The sequence below is a fragment of the Alligator mississippiensis genome, chromosome 8 (genome assembly GCF_030867095.1).
Source record: "Alligator mississippiensis isolate rAllMis1 chromosome 8, rAllMis1, whole genome shotgun sequence".
NCBI lineage: Eukaryota > Metazoa > Chordata > Crocodylia > Alligatoridae > Alligator > Alligator mississippiensis.
In genome coordinates this window covers 25,332,430-25,353,490 of record NC_081831.1, presented here as the reverse complement: position 1 = coordinate 25,353,490, position 21,061 = coordinate 25,332,430, and the positions used below count along the sequence as shown (strand labels likewise).

Below are 21,061 nucleotides of genomic sequence, written 5' to 3'. Positions count from 1 at the left end.
GTATTTTGGTCACTTAAGTCCCACTGACTTTGAGGCTGCACATGAACCACAAAATGAAAGTGCAGTTGTGGCACAGGTAAGTGTATCTTAACCCAGGCAATGCAGGGAACAGTAGCAGTGGAGGCATGACAGCATGGGCTGGCAGCCAGTCCACAAGCTCTCCAGGGATCCTGTGTACCTACTTTGGTTGCCAGGCTGTACCAGCTTGTCTACACAGTTGTTAGTGTGTAATATAGGCTGGTATTTGTATGACAAAGTTGCATCTTCAGTTTGCTGTTCAGACACAAGCTCCCAAAACCCTCAGTTGTTTCTGGAAGTGGTATTTAAGAGTTCCTGAGCGTTTCTGAAAACACCTGGGGGGGAGACTCAGGTAGAGAAAGAACCTGCTGCTGTTACTTTTCCCCTAAACTTACAAATGGGCCCTCCTGGCTCAGTCTCACCACTGAAGGAGTGAGTCAGTTAAACTGAAAATACATGGGGGTGGGTGTTCTGTCCATTGTAGAGATGGCCTGGTTTGGGGTTTTTTGGCTGTAGAGGCATGTGATGAATACAAATCATTCAGGTGGTTGGGGTTCTGGCATAGACAAGAATTTAATATTCTTGTTGACCTGGAGTTATTCTTGCATAGCTTCACATGTAGGCACTCAAGCAAGGTGTTTTTTTTCTGGAATGAGTGGGCGCATCCAGAGGAGCACGCACGTGCCTCTTGCCCCGTCTCAAACCACTTTGAAGTGGGGCAAGAGGCATGTGCAGGAACAAAACAAGTTTCCCCACGCTGCAAGAAAATTAAACCCCTGGATATCCAGGGGTCTAAAAAAACTGCTCTGCAGAAGAGCGGAGCAAGGCACAGTCCCAGGCCATGCCAGGGAGTCAGTCCTCCAAAAGAGATGCTCTGGTATCAGCCAGAGTGTCTCATTTTTGTTCTCCTGCTGCTACCGGCCCCCAGCTCTGTCCAAGGTAAGGGGGGAGAGGTCATGGGTGTGGGTAGGTGAGGGATGGCAGGGGAGCTGTCCCTGGGGCTGCAGGGGGTATGGACCTGGCTCAGCCTCATGTGGCTTGCTAGTCCAGCTTTACACCGGAGTGGGTTGCAGGGCACCAGGATGCGCACACAGGACCCACGTTTCCCAGAGCCGTGTGACCCATTCTGGTGCAAAGCTGGACTAGTGAGCCACATGGGGCTGGGCTGGGTCCCTGCGTGTGCCACCCCCCTGCAAGTACAGCGGGGCAGAGGCAGGACCCAGCATGGTGCATGGGGACCACGTGCCCAGCTGGGTCCTGCCAGTCCTGGGGCTTCTCTGCTGCTCAGCCAGGATGGGCCCTTGGCAGGACCCGGCGTGGCACGCAGGGACCTGGGTTGGTGCCTGCCGCCAGGTCCTACTGCCAGTGGGGCTGCTCCTGCTGCCGGGCTGGCCTTCCTGGGTGACAGGAGCAGCCCCACGGCCAGCAAGACCCAGCAGACACAGCGCGCAGTCCCTGCGCACCGCTCCAGGTCCTGCTGCCATGGGCCTGGCCCAGCCAGGTGGCAGAGGGGCCCCAGGACCTGGCTGGGCCCAGCACGTGGTCCCCATGTGCCATGCTGGGTGCTGTCACCAAGGGCCTGGCCTGGCTGGGCAGCAGATGGTCCCCAGGGCTGGCTGGCCGGCCCTGCTGTGCAGTCCTTGCATGCTGCACCAGGTTCTATCACCATGGCTCAGAGTGCCCCACTCCCACTGCTGCTGCTAAAACGTAAGTTATGGGCCCTGTGGGGGAGGGAGGGGGGCTGTGGCCCTCCAGGGTGCCTTGGGGCCCTGGGCAGGGGCTGTGGCCCTCCAGGGGGGAGCTGGGGCCAGGGGGGGTATGCATTCCATGTGCTGGGGTGGGGGTCTGCACCCTGTGGGGGCCAGGGGACCCACTCCTCCTGAGCAGCCCCCCACAAGGGTCTCCCACACCCACAGTTCCCCCAGCAATCGCTCTACATCTATCCACACACGAACCCACATCCCTCCACATACACTCACCTGCCTTCCCCCACACTCCTTCCCACCCCTTTCCTGCAAACACCACATCCACCCATCACACACCCGTCATGTGCAAAGAAAACCAAAAGTACACATCAACACATATAGGTATTTAGAATTTATTTTGTCACGATGATAGAGACTGGTAGGCTTCCACTTTGCTTTAACATTGTAAATATCCCAATAAAGCATTGCCCGACTGATTGCTGTCTCTCTCTTGTCTAGATATAGGTAGGTAGGGTCCCCACTTGGTACCTGGGGACACTACCCCATGTGTCAGCTGGACTGCTGCAGCAGCATCCCAAATCCATTTTTAAAAATACCCAAAATCCATGTTTTTCCACAATATTTTTAAAAATGGATTTGGGAAGCTGCTGCAGCAGTCCGGCTGGCACATGGGGTAGTGTCCCCAGGTACCAAGTGGCTGGGCCCCAGAAACTTCTGAGAGCGAAAAGCCCTGAGCTGCTTGCCAGGGCAGCTTTTTATACTGCTGAGGACAGCAGAGGTGCTGGCCCCAGGCTCTAGTTCCCCCCTGGCTGCAGATCCGGGAGGAGCCAGGCAGGGTTATATTGCCCCAAGTGGTGTAATTTGCTCCACAGCGAAGTGCATGTCCAAGCACACGTGCTGAGGCAAAAAGCCCTGGCTCAGATTTGCACAGTTTCTATTTGATCTGCTGCAAGTGCATGTGCTTGCATGTGTGGATGCACCCAGTGTGTCCACATACACAGCTAATCAGAAACAGCAGTTTTGAATTTGCACTTTACCTTAATAATCTGCATTAAACTTCCAAGTGTGGATAGGATCATGCTTTCATGTGTATATGTTGAGAAAATTAAGTCTCTAGGAGTTGCAAGTGAGTGATTGCTGGCTTTATAGATGCATCCCAGTACCCACCTGAAAACAAGGTGGACCCTGAAGGACCCTTTCACTGTATGGTGCTGGAACACAAACAGCCTTGAATTAGCTCATTTAAAGGAATCTTGAGTCCATTTAATGGCTAGTTACCAATAGTCTCAGACTTGTGGCGTAAGCTTTTTTTTTTTTTTGCTCTAACAGATACAGAGAACAAGCATTTTTAGACAGCTTATTCAGCATGCTGGCTCTCTTCTCATTTTAAAAATGACCTGCACCTTTGAGTGTCATATACAGAAGCACCAACTTGTCCCTAGAATGCTACGCATGGCCCAACACTCCCTGGCACTACTTGGCTCACCCAGCCTCTGCTGTTGTTCCTAGATGTGTTTAGCAGCATAAATGATGACTCATTTAGCATGTCTCCTGGTGGAGCCTCACCCTTTCTGCTCTCTCTATACCCACTCGGGTTGATTTTATTGATGCAGTATGAGTTGGTGACATACCCTGGAGGCACAGGTCAAGAACAGAAATAGGAGCTTTGTGACTTAAGGCAGTTTTGCAGCTTTATACCCTTTTTCAGCAGAGCTAAAATAACAGGCATGTGTGACACTAAAGGAGTACTTCTTTTCATATACCTGCACCTGTAAGCTACCCTCGAGGAGCTTTGCTTTTTCCAACATAATTTCCAGGGCCATATTTACTTCATTTGGTCAGACCCTGTTGCAGCAGTCGTAACATGGTCCTTTACAGCTGGATTGCTGCATTTCCTTCTCTTTCCATTTGACGTTTTTTTTCTTCATTGGTCTTTTTTAACCTTGTTTTTTTTAACTTTTGCAGTTTTTCAAAGCATTTGCATGTTCTGTCAGCATAAATTGAGTATGGCCAAGACTTGTGTGGGCCCCTCCCTGCACTTTCTGGCCACATCCCATCACTTCTGGCCGCACCACTATATTCTCTAGTACTGGCCTATAACTTGTACATTTTCTCTCATCTAGTTGTTATCCAGATGTTTGCTGCTACATCTGCAGCATTTCTAAGACCTGCCTTTTTCTTTGTTGCCATAAAATTAATGCTTTTACTCAACTATCTAACTTCTCTCTGGTTTCCTTGGTGGTAATTTCATCATTTGCCAGTTTTCTCTTTCAGCCTAGTCAAAACAACTTCTGAGTGTTCATCCATTGTTTCGCTGGCTCCACGTTCAAATTCCCCTCCCCATAGGTCTCTGTGATTTGGCACCAACAGCCTCAGATTGTCCAAGCAAGCTGCTTCAGAACTCTTTCTCCCTCCTTATTTAACTGTTGCTTGTCACCCTACCAAGAATGCAGCCTTGATGTCCCAATTTTCCTTTTCCCTGTAATCACCTGTGTGCCTGTCTCTCCTCTCCTCCCCCCCCCCCCCCCCCCCCCCCCCCCTTCATGGATCATCAAAGTCTTTAACATGGCTACGTTTCTGTAGGAGCTCTTTTTCTGTGTAGTGTCAGCACCCTCTACTGACTGACATGACATGTTGCAGCTATGTACTTTGCCAGAGTTTGGAAACACTCTGAGAACACTCCAGGACAGGCTGGAAGAATTATAATAAATTGCTGCGGAGCAAGTTGCAGCATGGCAGGCTAGATGGATTTCTATTCCTTGGCTAGCTATAATCTTACTAAGTCAAAGATGAAAAAAGTAAATCTACCCTTGAAAGAAGGCATTCTAGACCAGATCTGGTCAACAAACAAATGCAGATTAGAAGATGTCTTTTTTTTTGCAGCCTTGTGTTGCACGCAGCCATTCTTTTCAGACCCATCACATGCAACTCTTCTCTTTTTTTTTCTCCCAGTAGCATTTTTTTCAGGATCTACTTGGGGCTGGCTGATCCCAGCTAGCTTCAGTTTCTTCATCAGTCCTTGCTTCCCCAGCTTGAAGCACAGCTTTCCTTCCTTGGTGGCTCCTTCATACCATGCCTTGTAGGGATGGTACGTCCTGCCACAGCAGCAATTCCTTGAACCCCTTGATTATACTTTAGCTAGGCAACAACTCTTCCCTAACTTCTACCCCCCCAGTTATTGGGGGGGGGGGAATTCCCACTGTCAAGGGAGAAACTAAGCATCAAAACGAACAATTTGTTTTTTACTAGGCAGACCAATTAATATTTTATGGGTGCACAAATTCATATTTGTGACAGTTAAGCTGTCTAGTACCTTGCCCTTTTATCCTGGGATGACGGGAGCTGTCCAGAGCAGGCTAGGATGCAAGTGTCTGTAGATTCCTGTTCTTTTGTCCTCCCTGACTACTAGACAAGTTGTATAATTAATACAGCTTCCCTGGCAACATCTTTTATTTCTGGTCTGTCCATTTGATGCAGGTGTGGGCACTTATTTGGGGCTGGAAGGCCACTTAAGGAGTTTTGGTAAGCTGTTGAGGGCTAGGGTGTGGGGCTGGTGCTGACCTGGCCTCACCCCTCTTCCCTGTCATGGCTGTTTACACTGCCTGGCATGATGTGGGGAAGGGGGAGATTTAATCCTATCTGGCCCTGGGCCTATCTGCTTTTCATCCACTGCTGGGAGCACTGGATGGAGATGGGCCCAGGCCCCTGTGGCTAGGGCTTGCTTGGATGGGCAGGTGGGGAGTGATGTCTGGGAGTGGGTGGACCCGGGATTGTGTGGTGGTGATAGTTCAGAGCTGTGGCCTGGGGCAGAGTTGCAGTCCCCTGCCTGCATTATCCTGCAACAGAACTGGTGCCCATCACAGAGAAGTATGGGGAGGGGACCATTAGCTGTGCTTCAGGCCTCAGCCCTGAGCTGTCACTGCCCCACAGTCCTGGCCCTGGTCTTGCCCACCTGTCCCACTCCTGGACACCACTCCCCACTTGCCTGTAGGGGGGTCTCAGGCTGGTCTCCGTGGAGACCCTGCCTACCTGCTCTGTTCGGTGCCTGTGGTGATGGGTGGACTGGGGTCCCCAGACAGCAGGGCTCTGTCTGGTGGTGGCAATGGAGATACTGACAGTAGCAGCGGGAAGGAGCTGCTGCTGCAGGGGCTGCCAGGAAGCAGAGTTTGGCTGCCATACCACTCCTGCCTGGCCCCGTGGGCTACAAGTCCTGGTGTGCCCAAGAGTTGTGCGTGGGCATAGGGCAGGCTGTGCTCCATGCCAGGCAGCACATATATGTCAAGGGTAGGTGGGGCTTCCGGCCTGGTCTGGTCTGCCCCCTGTGACTGAGCTGGGTGGGGCTGAGGTTCCTGCAGTGCCCTGGATAAATTGCTTGAGGGCCAGCAGGCTGCATTTTGCCCACTCATGGTTTAATACCTTCAGTTTAATTAGGCTGTCTGTTGCATTAGATGCAGTATGTCTAGGTTTGGCAGGATTCTCTCTTTTTAAAATTATTTCGGCAGATAATATTGATGTTTGTCTATTTTAAGCATTTATTTTTATCTATTATATAAAATTAATAATGTAAAGAACTTCTGCTCCCAGGATGGCAAAAAAAACAAGGTAAAGCCAAGAAAACATCAAAATGTGTATCCTTTCTAATTAGAGTCTTTCTCTCCACTTACCAGTCTCACCAGGAGGTTGCTTTACCTCTTTACAGTCTCTTTCTGGTTCTCTGCAGCCAAGTTGTCCCACTCAGGCATCAGGAATTCCCAGCCACTGCTTCCAACATGTTTCTCCATCCAGCTCTAATGCTCTTCTGCTCTCTACCCCCTCTTGTAGGGTTTTAAGCAGCCTGTATTTCCCTCCAGCCATGTCTTGGTACTTGTGAACAAATAGCTAATTGCTTAATTGATGAGTCATTAGGCCACCCACCCACTTACTGTTTTCCTCTTTAAAAAGACTGATCCTCTAAACTCCTGTGACCTCCTTCTATTCCTCATTTCTGTCTGTGACTGTGAGGTGAAATCAAGGTTTAAGAATCCTGCCAAGCCTAGGTATCTAGGAGGTCTTTGTGCTGAAAGTCATGGAAGATGGATGCACATCTTCTAGCATCTGAAAAAAGTTTCTGAAGTAAAGTTTTATGGCATGATATGTGACAAAGTAGTGATAGGCAGTGAATGCTTTTGGATGGCCAGTTAAAAGGGGAGGTTTGTCATTTAAAAACAGGCAGTCCTCATTTCTCATGCCACAGGTACTGTGGAATGTAACCTGGACAAATTAGAAGCCGAATTGAAAAAAAATGTTTAAGGCAAATCTCCAACCATTGACCCTCAGACTTGGAGTGAGAAGTCTCTCTCTCTCCTGAGACCAGTCTATGGACAGGGGTATATCACAACAGAGCTGTGGAGTGGAAAGACTTCAGGTGCATTCCTGATGGGGAGAACCATGGTCAGTCCCTAGTGCCACGCTAAAGTGTCACAATAGCCACTTTTCCATGGTTGTCCTCTGCTGTCTAGTGATGGCAAGATGAGATTGAACAGCATAGCCATTTGATGTTTGCTTAGCATGTCTTGCTTTTCAGGATGAAAAGCTTCCTGTCTGTGGATGGATAAATATGATATCTTGTATTAGATCAACTCATATAGTTGGAAAAATTCTTCATAACAAGCTTTTGGGGACAAACGCCCTTTATCAGGCTGAGGAAGCATCTGTAGATGGTCTGTGCTCTTCCTGAATGGAGTAGTAAAGCAGGCAGAGGCCTGTATGTATGTCTGTGAATGGGGTACGTTTAGCTGTAGCACTTCTACATGTAATAGGCGTGAAAGAAAAAGCAGATGAATTTAAAGCAGAGGCTGGAGGCTAGCTGAGGATCTTGAAGAGGGTGGTGTGATGTATGATGTTTAGTGTGAATAGCTGGGCAGTTATGAGGGAGAAGCTTAATCCAGAGGCATAGTTTGCCCAGATGGGAGCCATATAGCCTCTATCGGAATGTAAATTATTCCCATTTACCACAGCTGTTTCATGTAACACTAGGGGACAAGGAGAAGGACTAGCCTTTAGAATAACTCAAATGTCTGGGCAGTAAATACTTAATAAGATGGATGAGCAGCACTGATCTGTTCCCAGAGCTCCTTTCCTGGCTTCCTGGAGTTCTTGAACACACTAAAGAGACAAAGCTAAACTGAGACTAAGTTGCTAAATTAAAATATTCAATGTCTGTTAGAACTCTGTAGCTTGAAGCATTTTATCTTTTTAATATTAAGTGATAGGGACTAGCAGATTAAGCAGATGGGTTGCTCTGTTTACATCTGCTGGCTAGTCCAGTCAAAACACTACAGATATTTTTAAGGTACACTTCCCTTAAGGTTGGTCTAAATTAGGAAAAGTGTTTTGCATTAATGTTGAGTTTAGCTGTCGCATTGTGGTTGGGTAGGGATTAGCTAACATTTTTGATGAGCTGGCTGAGCTGAAACCTGCATCTGTGCTAGAGAGGGAAGACTAGTTGTGATAAGTAATGTTAGCTGACCCCAGCTCAGTTTCTCTCTTTAATGTAGACAAGTAGGTAGGAAGGCATAGAGCAGGGGTAGGCAATGTTTTTTGGCCAGTGCTGAAAAAACCATAATGTCTACCTTGGAAGGTGCTGGAGTGCCGGCATGCCAGAAAAACAAAATTAGGGGGTGGGGGGTACATGGTAGGACGTACTGCATATTAGTATATTTAATAATCATAAATGTTACATTTGTTCTGTGTTTCTTTTTTGTTGAGCATGTTGCAATGAGAAAGAGAGAGAAAGGAGAGCAGGGAGAGAACCAGAACAGACACATGTGCACAAACATCTGCAACCAGACATGTGTGCACACAGACGCGCAGAACCAGACAGAGGCAGACATGCACAGAACCAAATGCTGGGCTCGGAGTGGGTGGGAGTCAGGCGGGCTCAGCTGTTGCCAGCCATGAAGCCTGGGCTGCTCCCAGCAGGTGGCTGGGTGGCTGCAATCCCCGCTGTAAGCAGACAGGGCTTTGTGATTGGCAGCAGCTACCCAGAGCCTGGGCTGGTTGCAAACATCTGCTCTGGGCTCTGGCATCAGCTCCATACCAGCGGGTGCACGCATGCCTTGGAGTGGACGGTGGGGATAGGGCCTGAGGCAGCACAGCCCTCCCGCTATCTGCTCTGAGGTCCAAGTGCAGTTGCTGCCATCGTGGAGCTGTTGCTGGAGCTGTGAAGTCTGGTGCAGCTGTTTGCAGCCTGCTGCAGCTGCCTAGAGACCAGGCCGGCTACGAACAGCTGCGCCAGGCTCCAGAGCCTACTCATCAGCTCTGTGCCAGCAGCTGGGGAGAGGCTGGGGTTGCGCCGTCTGCTCCGAGGCGCACGTGCACCCGCTGGTATGGAGCTAATGCTGGAGCCTGGAGCAGATGTTTGCAGCCTCCTGGCTGCAATCAGCCCAGGCCCTGGGTAGCTGCTGCCAACCACGGAGCCCAGTCTGCTTGCAGCTGCCTGCTGGGAGCAGCCCGGGCTTCGTGGCTGGCAGCAGCTGCCTAGAGCCCAGGCTGGTGGTAGTGTGCTGAGCAAAATGGCCTCGCATGCCGCGCTCGGCATGCGTGCCGGGGGTTGTTGACTCCTGGCATAGAGCTTGCTATGAGGATGTAATTTCTTCTTTTTCACAGAAGATAAAAGGATTTAAATGGTAAAGTTAATCAAACCTCATCTGAGTAGGTGCTAATGATGCCTTGCTAATTTTGTTCTTGTTTCTGAGACCAGGCAGGAGGCAAGGCTGTTACTAAGAGTAGGGCTGGAATATTCTATTTTAATTCTGGGTTCTTCAGTGGCAATATTTGCTCCAACATGGGCAAACGGAGTGATAAGATGCTCTGTAAAGACCTGGAAGAAAATAGCTAGTTACATCTCAGAAAAGAAGGAAATCAGACCATAAATGGCTCCAGATGGCTTTTCAGTGTAGGAATATGAGAGTCATTCAGCTAATAGGTGCTACTAAACAACAACAATGCTTTTACTGATTTGCTCTACGTATGCTGGGTACAGGCTGTCACAGAGACATCCAGGTACCTCTGAAAACTGTAGAGATCTACTCACTTCTTTTTATTTAAGCAGCATGTAGTATGCTGCCTGGTAGTTATCACTGTTGCATTTGCTTTGCAGAGTGCCTGGCGAGGAATGCGATGGGATCAATAGCATGTCTGTGGAGAGTGGCCCTGGGACAAGACTGAGAAATTTACCAGTAATGGGGGATGGACTAGAAACTACCCAAATGTCTACAACTCAGTCACAGGCCCAACCTCAGCAAGGCAGTACTGTAGGCGTTAACCCTCCTCCACCAGAGACCTCCAACCCTAACAAGCCCAAGCGACAGACCAACCAACTGCAGTATCTGCTCAAAGTGGTGCTCAAGACACTATGGAAACATCAATTCGCGTGGCCTTTCCAACAGCCTGTGGATGCTGTCAAGCTAAACCTCCCTGTAAGTACAGATTGAGAAATCTGCTGCTGTTCTTGGATTACTCACTATGTGGCCTTCTAAAGCATGAAGCACATTGTGTCTAGTGGACTTCCTCCTTGCTTCTGGAATCACTGAATCTGTCTTTTGGGAGATGGAGACAGGGAGGAGGAAACTTTCAATGACTCAGCTAGTCTGTAGATTGTGGGGGTGGCCTGCATATTTATAATTTTGGAATAATGCCTTTCTGGCTAGGAAGTAGACAGAAAACCAAGTAGGATTATGTATTTTTGGAGTAGTTTAGTATGTTAAAATTGTTCCCTCTTATTTATCAGCCCAGGTAGGTTAATGTAGCAAGAATTAATAGGAGAGTAAAGTTGTTGTCAAGCTGGACTTGAACTCACTCTTTTATATCTCTCTATAAAGTCTTGCATTCTTCACAGTTTCTTGCTTGATCCCCTCTACCTTGTGTTAATAAGCAGAGGCATTGGTAGAGGCTAGAATACCCCTGGTGCTACTGGAGCCTGCAGACTGCTTGCAGCTCTGCTTGTAGTGGTTCCTAGCACTGTTCAGTAATATCCAGCATTTTTTATGAAGGGAGATGTTTAAACATAAGTTTTTAGTAGATTGCTTAAAGTCCTTTTCTGCTTACATGCTGACTGCTTTACTGTCTGCTCCCCTTCAAAATTGCTTCTGGGTATGTTATCGAATTTGCAGTTAGTCTTAACTGACATCTCCCAATGGAGAGGAGACATGGGAACTTTGTCTCTTCATTGGAGAATGTGTGTCTACAGGGGTTAGACGCATGTGCCTTGCTCCCTTCCCTTCTTTTTCTGCAGGAGCACAGGCAACATGAGAAGTTTGAGAGAAGGGCAAAAAAGCCCAAAGGGTGAGAACTCTTTTGTAGAAAGTGGTTTTTTATGTTTGTAATTAGATGTGGCCATGGAAGCCTCTCTGCACACACAAATTTTTAAAACCTTTGCTCATTCCTTTTGCTTACTAGGAGAGATTTGTCCTCCATTCTTCTGCCTTCATTTCTTCTCTAGGAAATGCATCGTAGGGATTAAATAAGTTTGCTTTTTCATAAAGCATGTTTTAAAAATGTATTCAGTTATTTGCATGATAGTGGACTGTGTATGTTTTTTGGGGGACAGGGCCTTCTTTGTAGCACTTGCAAAAGACACCAGTGCTGTACGAAACAAACAAAAGATGTTCCTTTTTTCTAAAAACTCCAGCTAGAGTAGGAGCATCTGTTGCTGCTCCTTTTAGCAGGATGACTTTACAGGGGTAGTAAATCTGATATTCCTCCACTGTTCTGTCATATTATTTTAGAAGTATGGGCTGTTTACATTTGGGAATAAAAGAATGCTCATTTTTCAGGCAAGGTTTATATAATTTGTTCGGTTCCATTTGAAACCAGATAACCAGATTTGTACATTTTTGTGGCTTAACTTGCACAGAGAAATTATTACTTAGAAATGAAACTACTGTTGTGTTCTAGCAAAAGATACAGAGAAGTGTAACCAAAATGATCAGGGGCCTGGAGCAGTTGCCATACCAGGAGAGACTAAAAAGGCTATGGCTTAGTTTGGAAAGCAGAAGGCTGGGGTGGGGGGGAGAAGGGATATGATAGAACTTCATAAAATCATGAAGGGTATGGATGAAGTGAACAGGGAACTGTTGGTCACCAAGTTCCAGAATACTAGAACTAGGAGGCACCCATGGAAATGAGTGTGACAAGTTTAAAACTAACGAGAGAGTAACTGCATGTTACTTAAAAATATAACTTGTGCAATTCATTGTCACAGGAAGTGGTGGAGGTAGATAACATAGCCAGGGTCCAAAAGACTGGGTACATTTTATGGATGATAGATCCATTAATGGCTATCAAATAGAATGGTTGGCAGTGCTTCCTCTAACACTTTGAGACCTATAATGGTAGATGCCAGGGAGAGTATTGAATAGGAGTAGGTCACCGTAAAGAGACCCTATTTAGTGCTCTTCTAGCCTAGTATCCTGCCTCTGACAGTGGCAGATGGGCCATTGGTCTGACCCAGTATGGCACTTCTTACCAAAAGTGCTCTAACACAGTGATGTTCAACCTTTTGGCCCCATAGGCAGGATGAATGGTATGTGCTGGACGGTGTCCTCGTGGCCTGGCACTGTCCCCTTTCACCCCCTGTGTGCTGAGATTTCTGAGGACCTGGGACCCACCCCCTCTTGTCCCCTGTGTGCCAGGATTGGGTTCTGCAGGCCTAGTGTTGCCCCTTCCCACCCCTCATGATTGGGTCTTGGGGCCTGGTGCTGCCCTTGCCTGGCCCAGTGTGCTGGGATCAGGCATCCTATTTAGTGCTTGGGGCAAAGAGCTCTCCATGGGTCTGGAAATTTTGTAGCAGGGGAGCAGGTCCACCACTCCCCTGCTGCCAAATATCCAAATCTATGGGGAAGCCTGCAAGCCAGATGATATAGTGCTGTGTGCCAGGGTTAGAGAATCCCTGCTCTAACACAAGGGAATCTCACTTAATCGTGTGGTCTTCACCTGTTGTAGAGAGCAGGAAATCACAATGTGAACACTGATGGAGTGGAAGTTATTTCCCTTTCCTGCTGTATTATTTCTCAAAGTCAGTTTGGAAGTTGAAGTTGAAAGTGTCTGCACTTTGATTCAGTTTAGTCTATAAAATGCATAAACATCTGATGAAATGAGCTTTGGCTCTCAAGCTTATGCATCTCTGATTCAATAAGTATATATAATGTGCACCTTTTCACTTGCCTTCTGCCTGACTTCAGGCTAACATGGCTGATTATCTCTCTGAAAGTCTCTGTAGAACTCACTCTCTGTAAATTTCTGTTGAGAGGCACAGCGCAATGTTTCTTGAGAACTGTTTTTCACACAAACTTTCCCATCTCCTAGGTGATGATGAGGGTCTTCAGTAAAGTTTAGCTTGCATCTTAGTTCTGTTTTGAAGCATTACATTTAACTTTAATAGTACTAGTAAAATGCACTTTGTATGAACCAGACTTCTGTGATGGTTCCGGGTTCCAAACTGACATTTACCCTTTTGTAATCGTTGCAGGATTATTATAAGATTATTAAAACTCCTATGGACATGGGAACAATAAAGAAACGCTTGGAGAATAACTATTACTGGAATGCTCAAGAATGTATCCAGGACTTCAATACAATGTTTACAAATTGTTACATCTACAATAAGGTAGGAAGTCTGCCAAAGGAATCTACCACAATCTTGGTATGGTTTCAGAATTCTGTATTGTAGGTTCACATGTTTCTTATTGTAACAGTCCTATAAAAGGATTTAAGGTTAGCAAGGCTTCTAAATCAAAGTGATTGTTTTTCATTTTATAGTATTTCAGATCTCTCTCATGCAGAGAGAGCAAGTCCAGTCTGGCCTTGCCTCCTCAGCATTCTCTTAGAATTATTGGATAATTGTCAATTGAATTTACAGGCTATGTTCTCATTTCTTAAAACAGAAATTTGAACTGTGTGTTCTTGTTTGGAAGGCATCTCAAGCACAGCCCTGAGTGAGGGAATGTTGAGACATTCTTGTCCAACAAGAGCGGCCTTGTAGATCTGTCCTTCTTATTTTCTGTATCTTTACTAAAAGTTCAGAGAATGGGATGCTTGAGACTAGGTTTGGTAGTAGGGAAGGGTGACAAGTGGGGTGCTGTAGTGAGCAGTGTTGGGCCCAGTCACTATTTCCATTTTAAGACTGTCTGGGAACCATATTGCAGAAGGAGTGTTAACAAACTGGGGCAAGGGAAGGGAACCCAAAACCCCAGAAATTCATAAGGAGGGAGCAGGACATTTATAAGAGAGAAGCTTGGTGGAGAGGAGGGATTTGTTTCTCTAAATCAGAGTTGGAGAACTTGGTTGAGGTTTGACATTTGGTCCTCGGGCTCACACTGTTCAACATCTTCATCAGCAACTTGGACAAGGGGGTAAAAATCAGTCTGTTCAAATTCGCAGATGACACTAAGATGTGGGGAGAAGTGGGCATGCTAGAAGGGAGGAATAGGCTGCAATCAGACCTGGACAGGTTACAGGGGTGGGCGGATGAGAACAGGTTGGATTTCAACACTGGTAAGTGCAGGGTACTGCACATGGGAAGAACCAGCAGCAGACCTACAGGCTGGGGAACTCCCTTCTCATCAGTGCAGAGGCAGAAAAGGATCTTGGAGTCATTATTGATGCCAAAATGAACATGGGCCAACAGTGTGGGGATGCGGTCAGGAAGGCTAACTGTACCTTGTTATGCATCCACAGATGCATCTCAGGTAGGTCCAAGGAGGTGATCCTCCCCCTCTATGCGACACTGGTCAGGCCGCAGTTGGAGTACTGTCTCCAGTTCTGGGCGCCGCACTTCAGGAGGGATGTGGACAGCGTTGAGAGGGTCCAGAGGAGGGCCACCCGCATGATCAGGGGTCAGCAGGGCAGGCCCTATGGGGAGAGGCTAAGGGACCTGAACCTGTTCAGCCTCCACAAGAGAAGGCTGAGGGGGGATCTAGTGGCTGTTTAGTCAGAGGGGACCAGCAGGCATTGGGGGAGTCCCTGTTCCCCCAAGCACTACCAGAAGTGACTAGAAATAACGGTCACAAGCTGGCAGAGGGTAGATTCAAGCTAGACAGGAGGTGCTCCTTCACTGTCAGGGCAGCTAGGATCTGGAACCAACTTCCAAGAGAAGTGGTGCTGGCTCCTACCCTGGGGGGTCTTTAAAAGGAGGCTGGATGAACACCTTGCCAGGGTCATTTGACCCCAGTACTCTTTCCTGCCATGGCAGGGGGTCGGACTTGATGATCTGCTCAGGTCCCTTCCAACCCTACCAACTATGAAGGTAGAAGACAGAGGTCAGCAAATCTTTGGAAAGCATAATAGTGTGTAAACAAGAGTGTCATCTAAACCAGGCACTAGATATTCAAGAGAAACTTTTTTTTCTGACAATTCTATCGTGGGTAGACTCCGTATGTGGCAAGGTAGCTGCCACACAGGGTCTTGCTGATATCTTCAACCTCAGTATAATCAGGCAGTATTTACCATTTCATGTTTTTGCCCCCTTTATCCTAGTACACACGCCTTCTCAGTCACTGGCACAAGGGTTTTTGTTTGCTCACCACTATGTTACCAGGTGATCCCACCCTCTTGTTTTCTGCTTTCCCAGTGTCTCCATTCACTCAGTCTAAATCCACTCTTCCTGGATTCTTTTCCTTTGTACTAAAACCATGCTTTAGCCTACTAGCTTTCCTGCCAGACTGTTGCCCAATTGTTCTTCACCCCTTTGTCTCCAGGCTGATACGTTGTCTGGTGTTCCCTTATTCTGTTTTTGATTCTCCACCTGGCTTCATTGATCTAGCTGACTCCTAATTTTAGGAAAGCAGTCGCAGAAGGGACTTCAGGAAGTTTAGTCCAACCCCCCTGCTCAAGGCAGGATGATTCCTGGCTAAACTATGCTAGACAAGTGTTTGCCTTGCTTGCTCTTAAATTTCCAAAGTTAGAGGTTCCATAGCCTCTTTGGGCAGACTATTCCAATACTTATATGCCCTTAGTGTGAGAAAATTTATCTTAATACCCAACCAAAATTTCCCTTATGGCAATTTGAGACCATTCCTCCCTTGTCCTGTCCCATGTGGCCACAGAGAATGGTTTATCCGTCTCTTTTTACAAGCACCCTTCAGGTATTTGAAGACTGTTATCAGTTTCTCCCCTTAGTCTTTATTTTCCAAACTAAAGCAGAATGGATTCATATAAATCAAGCTGATTTTTAAATCGGAGTGCGAAGCCGCGGTAGCTGCGGCGGCGCCATGGAGCGTGGAGCCGCAGCAGCGCAGAGCTCACGGCGAAGGCAAGGCGGGCAGGGAGCGCGGCAAGGTGGGCAGGGAGCACGGGGTGGCAGGGTGGGTAGAGAGCACGGAGGGAGCGCAGTGGGGCAGGTAGGGAGTGCTGCGGAGCCGCGGCAGCGGGGCAGGCAGGGAGTGCTGCGGAGCGTGGAGCCGCGGCGAGGCGGGCAGGGGCGGCCCGCGGGCCCCAGCTGGCAACAAGGGGAGGGAGCTGCTTACCCCTGCGGGGCCCAGGAAGCAGCCCCGCGTGGGAGGCCAAGCCAGCCTGTGCCTGCCTTCTCACCCACCTGCTTGAAGCCTGCCCTGCCCTGCCCCACAGCAAGGCGGCACCTGCTCCCCCGGCCAGTTTTCCCCTGGGTGCCCATGGGCGAGGCCCCGAGGGGGCCGCTTCTCACGTGCTGCTGGGGAGCTGCTGGGGATGGGAGGAGGCCAGCCAGGTCTGCACTGGCCAGCAGAAGTGACAGCAGAGCCGTGTGCCGCTCGGGACAGGACAAGCCTGCACCAGTCAGTCCTGAGCAGCACATGGCTCTGCTGCCGCTTCTGCTGGCCGGCGCAGACCTGGCCGGCTTCTCCCGTCCCCAGCAGCACATGGGAAGCTGGCTTCAGCTGCATGCTGCTTTTCCTGGCCAGTGCTGACCTGGTTCTGCCCAGGCGGGTCCTGCAGCACCATGTCAACCCAGGCATGGCACTGGCAGGCTGGGCGGGCCCCAGGTTAACCCTGTCCTTGCCCTGAAGCTTCTCCAGCACCAGGTCAACCTGGTTGTAGCCAAGCAGCTCCTGTAGCACCATGTCAACCTGGGCATGCATGCCATGTCAACCAGCACCATGTCAACCCCTGCAACTTCATTGGTGTCAAAGGTCACGTGACATTACGTCCTGATATGATACCACTTCTTGTGATGCCTTTGAATATGGCTCTCCTGCCACTGGGTGATAAAAAGTTCGTGATCTGGCTCCACATTCAAAAAGGTTGGACACCCCTGATTTAAATCAACAAGCCAAAAGCCCAATTTAAATAATTTATTTTTTATCAACTTTCCAATTTTATACTTCCTTTTTGTTTTTTAAAGAAAGGTGTCTTTTTATTGACTGATTTAATTATAACATGTTGATTTACAATTAAATAGTTTTAACAGTAGATTTGGTATGTATGTTTCCAAGGTACACAGGTTCAGATAGATCCATCTTAACATGTTTGGATTGTTAGAAACCCTACAATTTACTATACTATAAAATGGTGAAATATATATTTTTACTCAGTAGATGATTTAACTCTTTGCTCATATTTATATCAAGCTGCATTTAACATGGTAACTTGAATTTTAATTAAACACTAAACCAGCACTTCAGGAAATTAAGAACAAATCCAAGATTCCTTCTCCCTGACAACCCACCACACTATTCCCTTCCCACCCTCCCCCAAACAAAATAAAAGCCTCTCCCCTAACAATTCATGATTTGTACTAATGTAACCCCCTGGCCTTATGTGCTGTAGTATATTAGTATAGAGACATGGATAGAGCACTTGAAGTTAATGTTAACATTTCCTTATATATGCAAAGAGACTAAGAAAAACCATTTGACTGAAATACCCAGAATTATTCAGAAGTTGAGGGTTGGTAGTTACTGAGCAAACTATTGTATTTTTCCATGAGCTGGAAAAGAAGCCTCCATTTTGGGTGCAGAATCAAATATTCATGATTTGAGAGCTGAACTAATCAGAGTGATTAGAGAGGATAAAATAGAAGTTTTATACTGTCCAAGTGGGCTCAGTGGATAATCCTGATCAAGGAGTTCACATGATGTTATCTGCTAGAATTAGAGGCCAGGTTCTAACACCTGTAATGGCTTTGCTGATCCTTTGCACATCCCCTGTAGTATAGACCCTGCATCCCTTGCAGGGTCAGGTCTCTAATGTGAAATATTGTGCCATATTTTTAAAACTTAACCTCAAAGATTGGATGTCTTTCTCCCTCATTCTTACATAGAAGAAAATCAGTCTTTAACCCCAGAGTGTTTAGTAGAAGGTCATTGACTAAACAGATTTTATTTAAATTACTTTAATAGATTGTACTAAATGTATACTTCAGTTTATGCTGTATTACATTCATATTTCACTTTAAGATGGCTTACTTTTAAAAAGGAAACTTTTTAATATAAATAAAATTCAGATTTATTTAATGCTTTTTAAAAATATAACTTTTAATTCACCTTTGTCTAAATAATCCTAATTCATTCAGTTTTTACTCATAAGTCATGATTCAGAGACCTCTGATCACTTTTTTTTATTGCTCTCTGCTGAACACTTTCTAGTGCAGTGTTCAAAACCAGCAACAGCTCTCCAGGTGAAGCCTCACTATGCCAAATAGAGCAGAGGAGTTACTTCCCTTGACTTTTTTGTGTTATACTCCTAACTGTACAGCTCAGTATGCTGTTGCCTTTTTTTTCTTTGCACGAAGTGCACACACTTGCCTCAGATTCAGCTTGTAGTCTGTGATAACCTCCATATCTCTTTCAGCAGAACTGCAGGCCAAACAGTTGCTCCCTGGTTTGTATTTTAATACAGATGTTCCATCCAAAGTGTAAGACTTTGCACTTGTCCTTGAGCTTCAAATTTTGGATCTTTTATCCAGGTCATTCTGGATCCTAGCCCTACCTTCTGGAGTGTCTGCAACTCTGTCCAATTTGGTGTCATCTGCAAGTTTGCTAAATATACACTCCACTCAGTGCCATCTTCCATATCATTAATGAAGATAGTAAATAGTACTGGATTCAAGACAGACCTTTGGGGAATCTCACTTGATACCCTCTCCCAGCTAGACGTTGACCTGTTGATGACTACCCACAGAATGATAATCTAACCTGTGATGTATACCCTGTACAGTACTTTTATCTAGTTTGTATTTCCTTAGCTTGTTAATGAGAATAGCAAGGCATTTGACACCATCTTCCATGACAAAGTCAAGGTATGCCATCTATCACATCCAGTGCTCTCCCCCATCTATGGAACCTATCATCTTGTAGAAGGAAATCAGGTTGGTCAAGTGTGACCTGCTCTTGATGAGTCCATGTTGACTGTTCCTGATGACTGTATTCTCTTCCAGGTGCTTAGAAATACATTCTTTGCTCTACCACATAATCTTTCCCAGTATCAAGGTTGTGTTGACTGGTCTGTAATTAACCTGCATTCTCTTTCCCTTTCACAAAGATGAGCACTATGTTTACCCTCCTCCATTCATCCAGTATCTCACCTGACCTCCAGGAGTTCTCAAAGATAAGAGCTGGTGGTTCAGAAATTACCTCAGCTAATTCCTCGAGTACTGTAGGATGCCTTCAATCAAGCCCTGATGTACTTGGAAGACTCTACCTTCCCTAAGTAACAAATCAACCTATTCATCCACTACTCTAGGCTGCTTATCTCCTCCCATATCCTTCCCATGCTGCCAGCTTCACTAATAAACTAATACCTGACCTTTTTTTCTCGAAGACTCAAGGAAGAAAAAAGGCATTCAGTGCTTTAGCCTTCTCTACATCAGCCATTACTAGAGTAACTAACAACATAATTTTTGCTAGATCTCAGGGTCAATACCCATCTCTCTGTTCTTCCTTGTCTTCTTGCAGCGTTCAACACCAGCAGTCAATCTTTGCTGCTTGAAATTTGGCCACCTGTTCGTATTTTTCCTGTCTGCTCTTTGTGTTTCGTGGTGGGTCATTCTCCAGTTCTCTCCGATTTTTGTCCCTCAAGGACAGAGACTTGAAAGTCTTTTTTGTTTTGTCCTTCTGCATCATCCCTTTACATACTTTTATCCACCAGCCTGTTTTTAACTATATTCTCTGCAGATGACAAACCTCTGTCTCTGTCTTCTCCATCCCCTGTCTCTCTGCCAAAGAGCTGTTTCCTTTCATCCACAGCTGCTTTTAACAGATGGATATGAAGTTTTGTTATTTAATTGATAACATAACCAGAACATTTCCTTCAAGGCCTTCCCTCTTCTGCCTTTTTTTTTTAATCACCTTTCTTCTAGGCATTTTAGTTGCTAACCAGGTTGTCATCTTTGACTGGACCCTCTCACTGGACAAATGCACAAAGTTCTTTACTAAATCCTTTTTTAGGTTTTCATATATATCGTCCTTAAAATTCCCAGCCTTTGTCCACACAGACTAAACTTTTCTCCAAGCATTTATCATACAAATCTTGACTGCTACAGTATTCTTGGCAAATTGTTTGGATCCAGTCTGTTGAGAATAAGATAAGGGAATGCAGCACTTTGTCTGTTTCAGCCCCTGTCTGTCTTCACCTGTGCATGAAATATAAATTGCATCTCTTGTTTCAAAGTCTCCCAGTACTCCCATTCTGAGAAGTTGATTTAATCATCTTTTGATCCCATCCTTTGGTGCCCATCATTTTCTTCCATGCTTTCCTCTTTGTGTTGGCAAAAACCAAAGAGCTATCAGTCTAATTCTCTGGTTCCCTCCTTAAGAGACCTTTCTGCCATGTTGCCTGCATATAGCTAGCAGATTGCTTACAGGTAGCAATCTGGGAGCATTCCTTTTCCTTTCTCCACTCCTCTGTCTGTCTTCCCCACTTCCCCTTCTCTCCGCATTGCAAAGCTGGGTCAATGCTTCATCACTCATTTGCTTATAAGTGGTATCCACATAACCTACCCATGGAGGATTGTGTGTTGAGAGCAGTAGTCCTTCAGGGCAAGCATTGTCTAACCTGGGTATTTTCAGCATTCAGTCAGTGGGATGCAGTCTCTTGGGTGCTTTCAGCATGTAAACCAGGGGCAGGCAATTATTTTGGGCAGAGGGCCTCTTACCCAGTTTTGGCAAGCTGTCGAGGGCCTCATGGGTAGCCCTGCCTGTTGACAGATGCCCTGCCCCCTGGTTACTACCTTGGGACCAGTGTCCCAGGGCCAGCACCAGTGGGGCTCAGCAGGGTGCAGGCTGGCCAGGGATCTGTGGAGCCAGGCTGGGCTGCACCAGCAGGGAGCCGGGAGCTAGCTTGGCTCCATAGAGCCCCTGCCAGCTGGGACCCTGTATTTCTGCTGC

At 46.8% G+C, this 21,061-nt stretch overlaps 1 protein-coding gene across 13 annotated transcripts in view; it reads left to right on the top strand.

The window, feature by feature from the left end:
- The window catches only part of BRD4 (bromodomain containing 4), a 130,282-nt gene that overhangs the window by 57,302 nt on the left and 51,919 nt on the right, over positions 1 to 21,061 (top strand). For all 13 annotated transcript variants that reach the window (XM_059732441.1, XM_019486254.2, XM_019486248.2 and 10 more), the window contains 2 exons: positions 9,865 to 10,183; positions 13,234 to 13,371. In XM_059732441.1, coding sequence (XP_059588424.1) covers positions 9,865 to 10,183; positions 13,234 to 13,371 — 457 coding nt within the window. The remainder of the gene's footprint in view (positions 1 to 9,864; positions 10,184 to 13,233; positions 13,372 to 21,061) is intronic.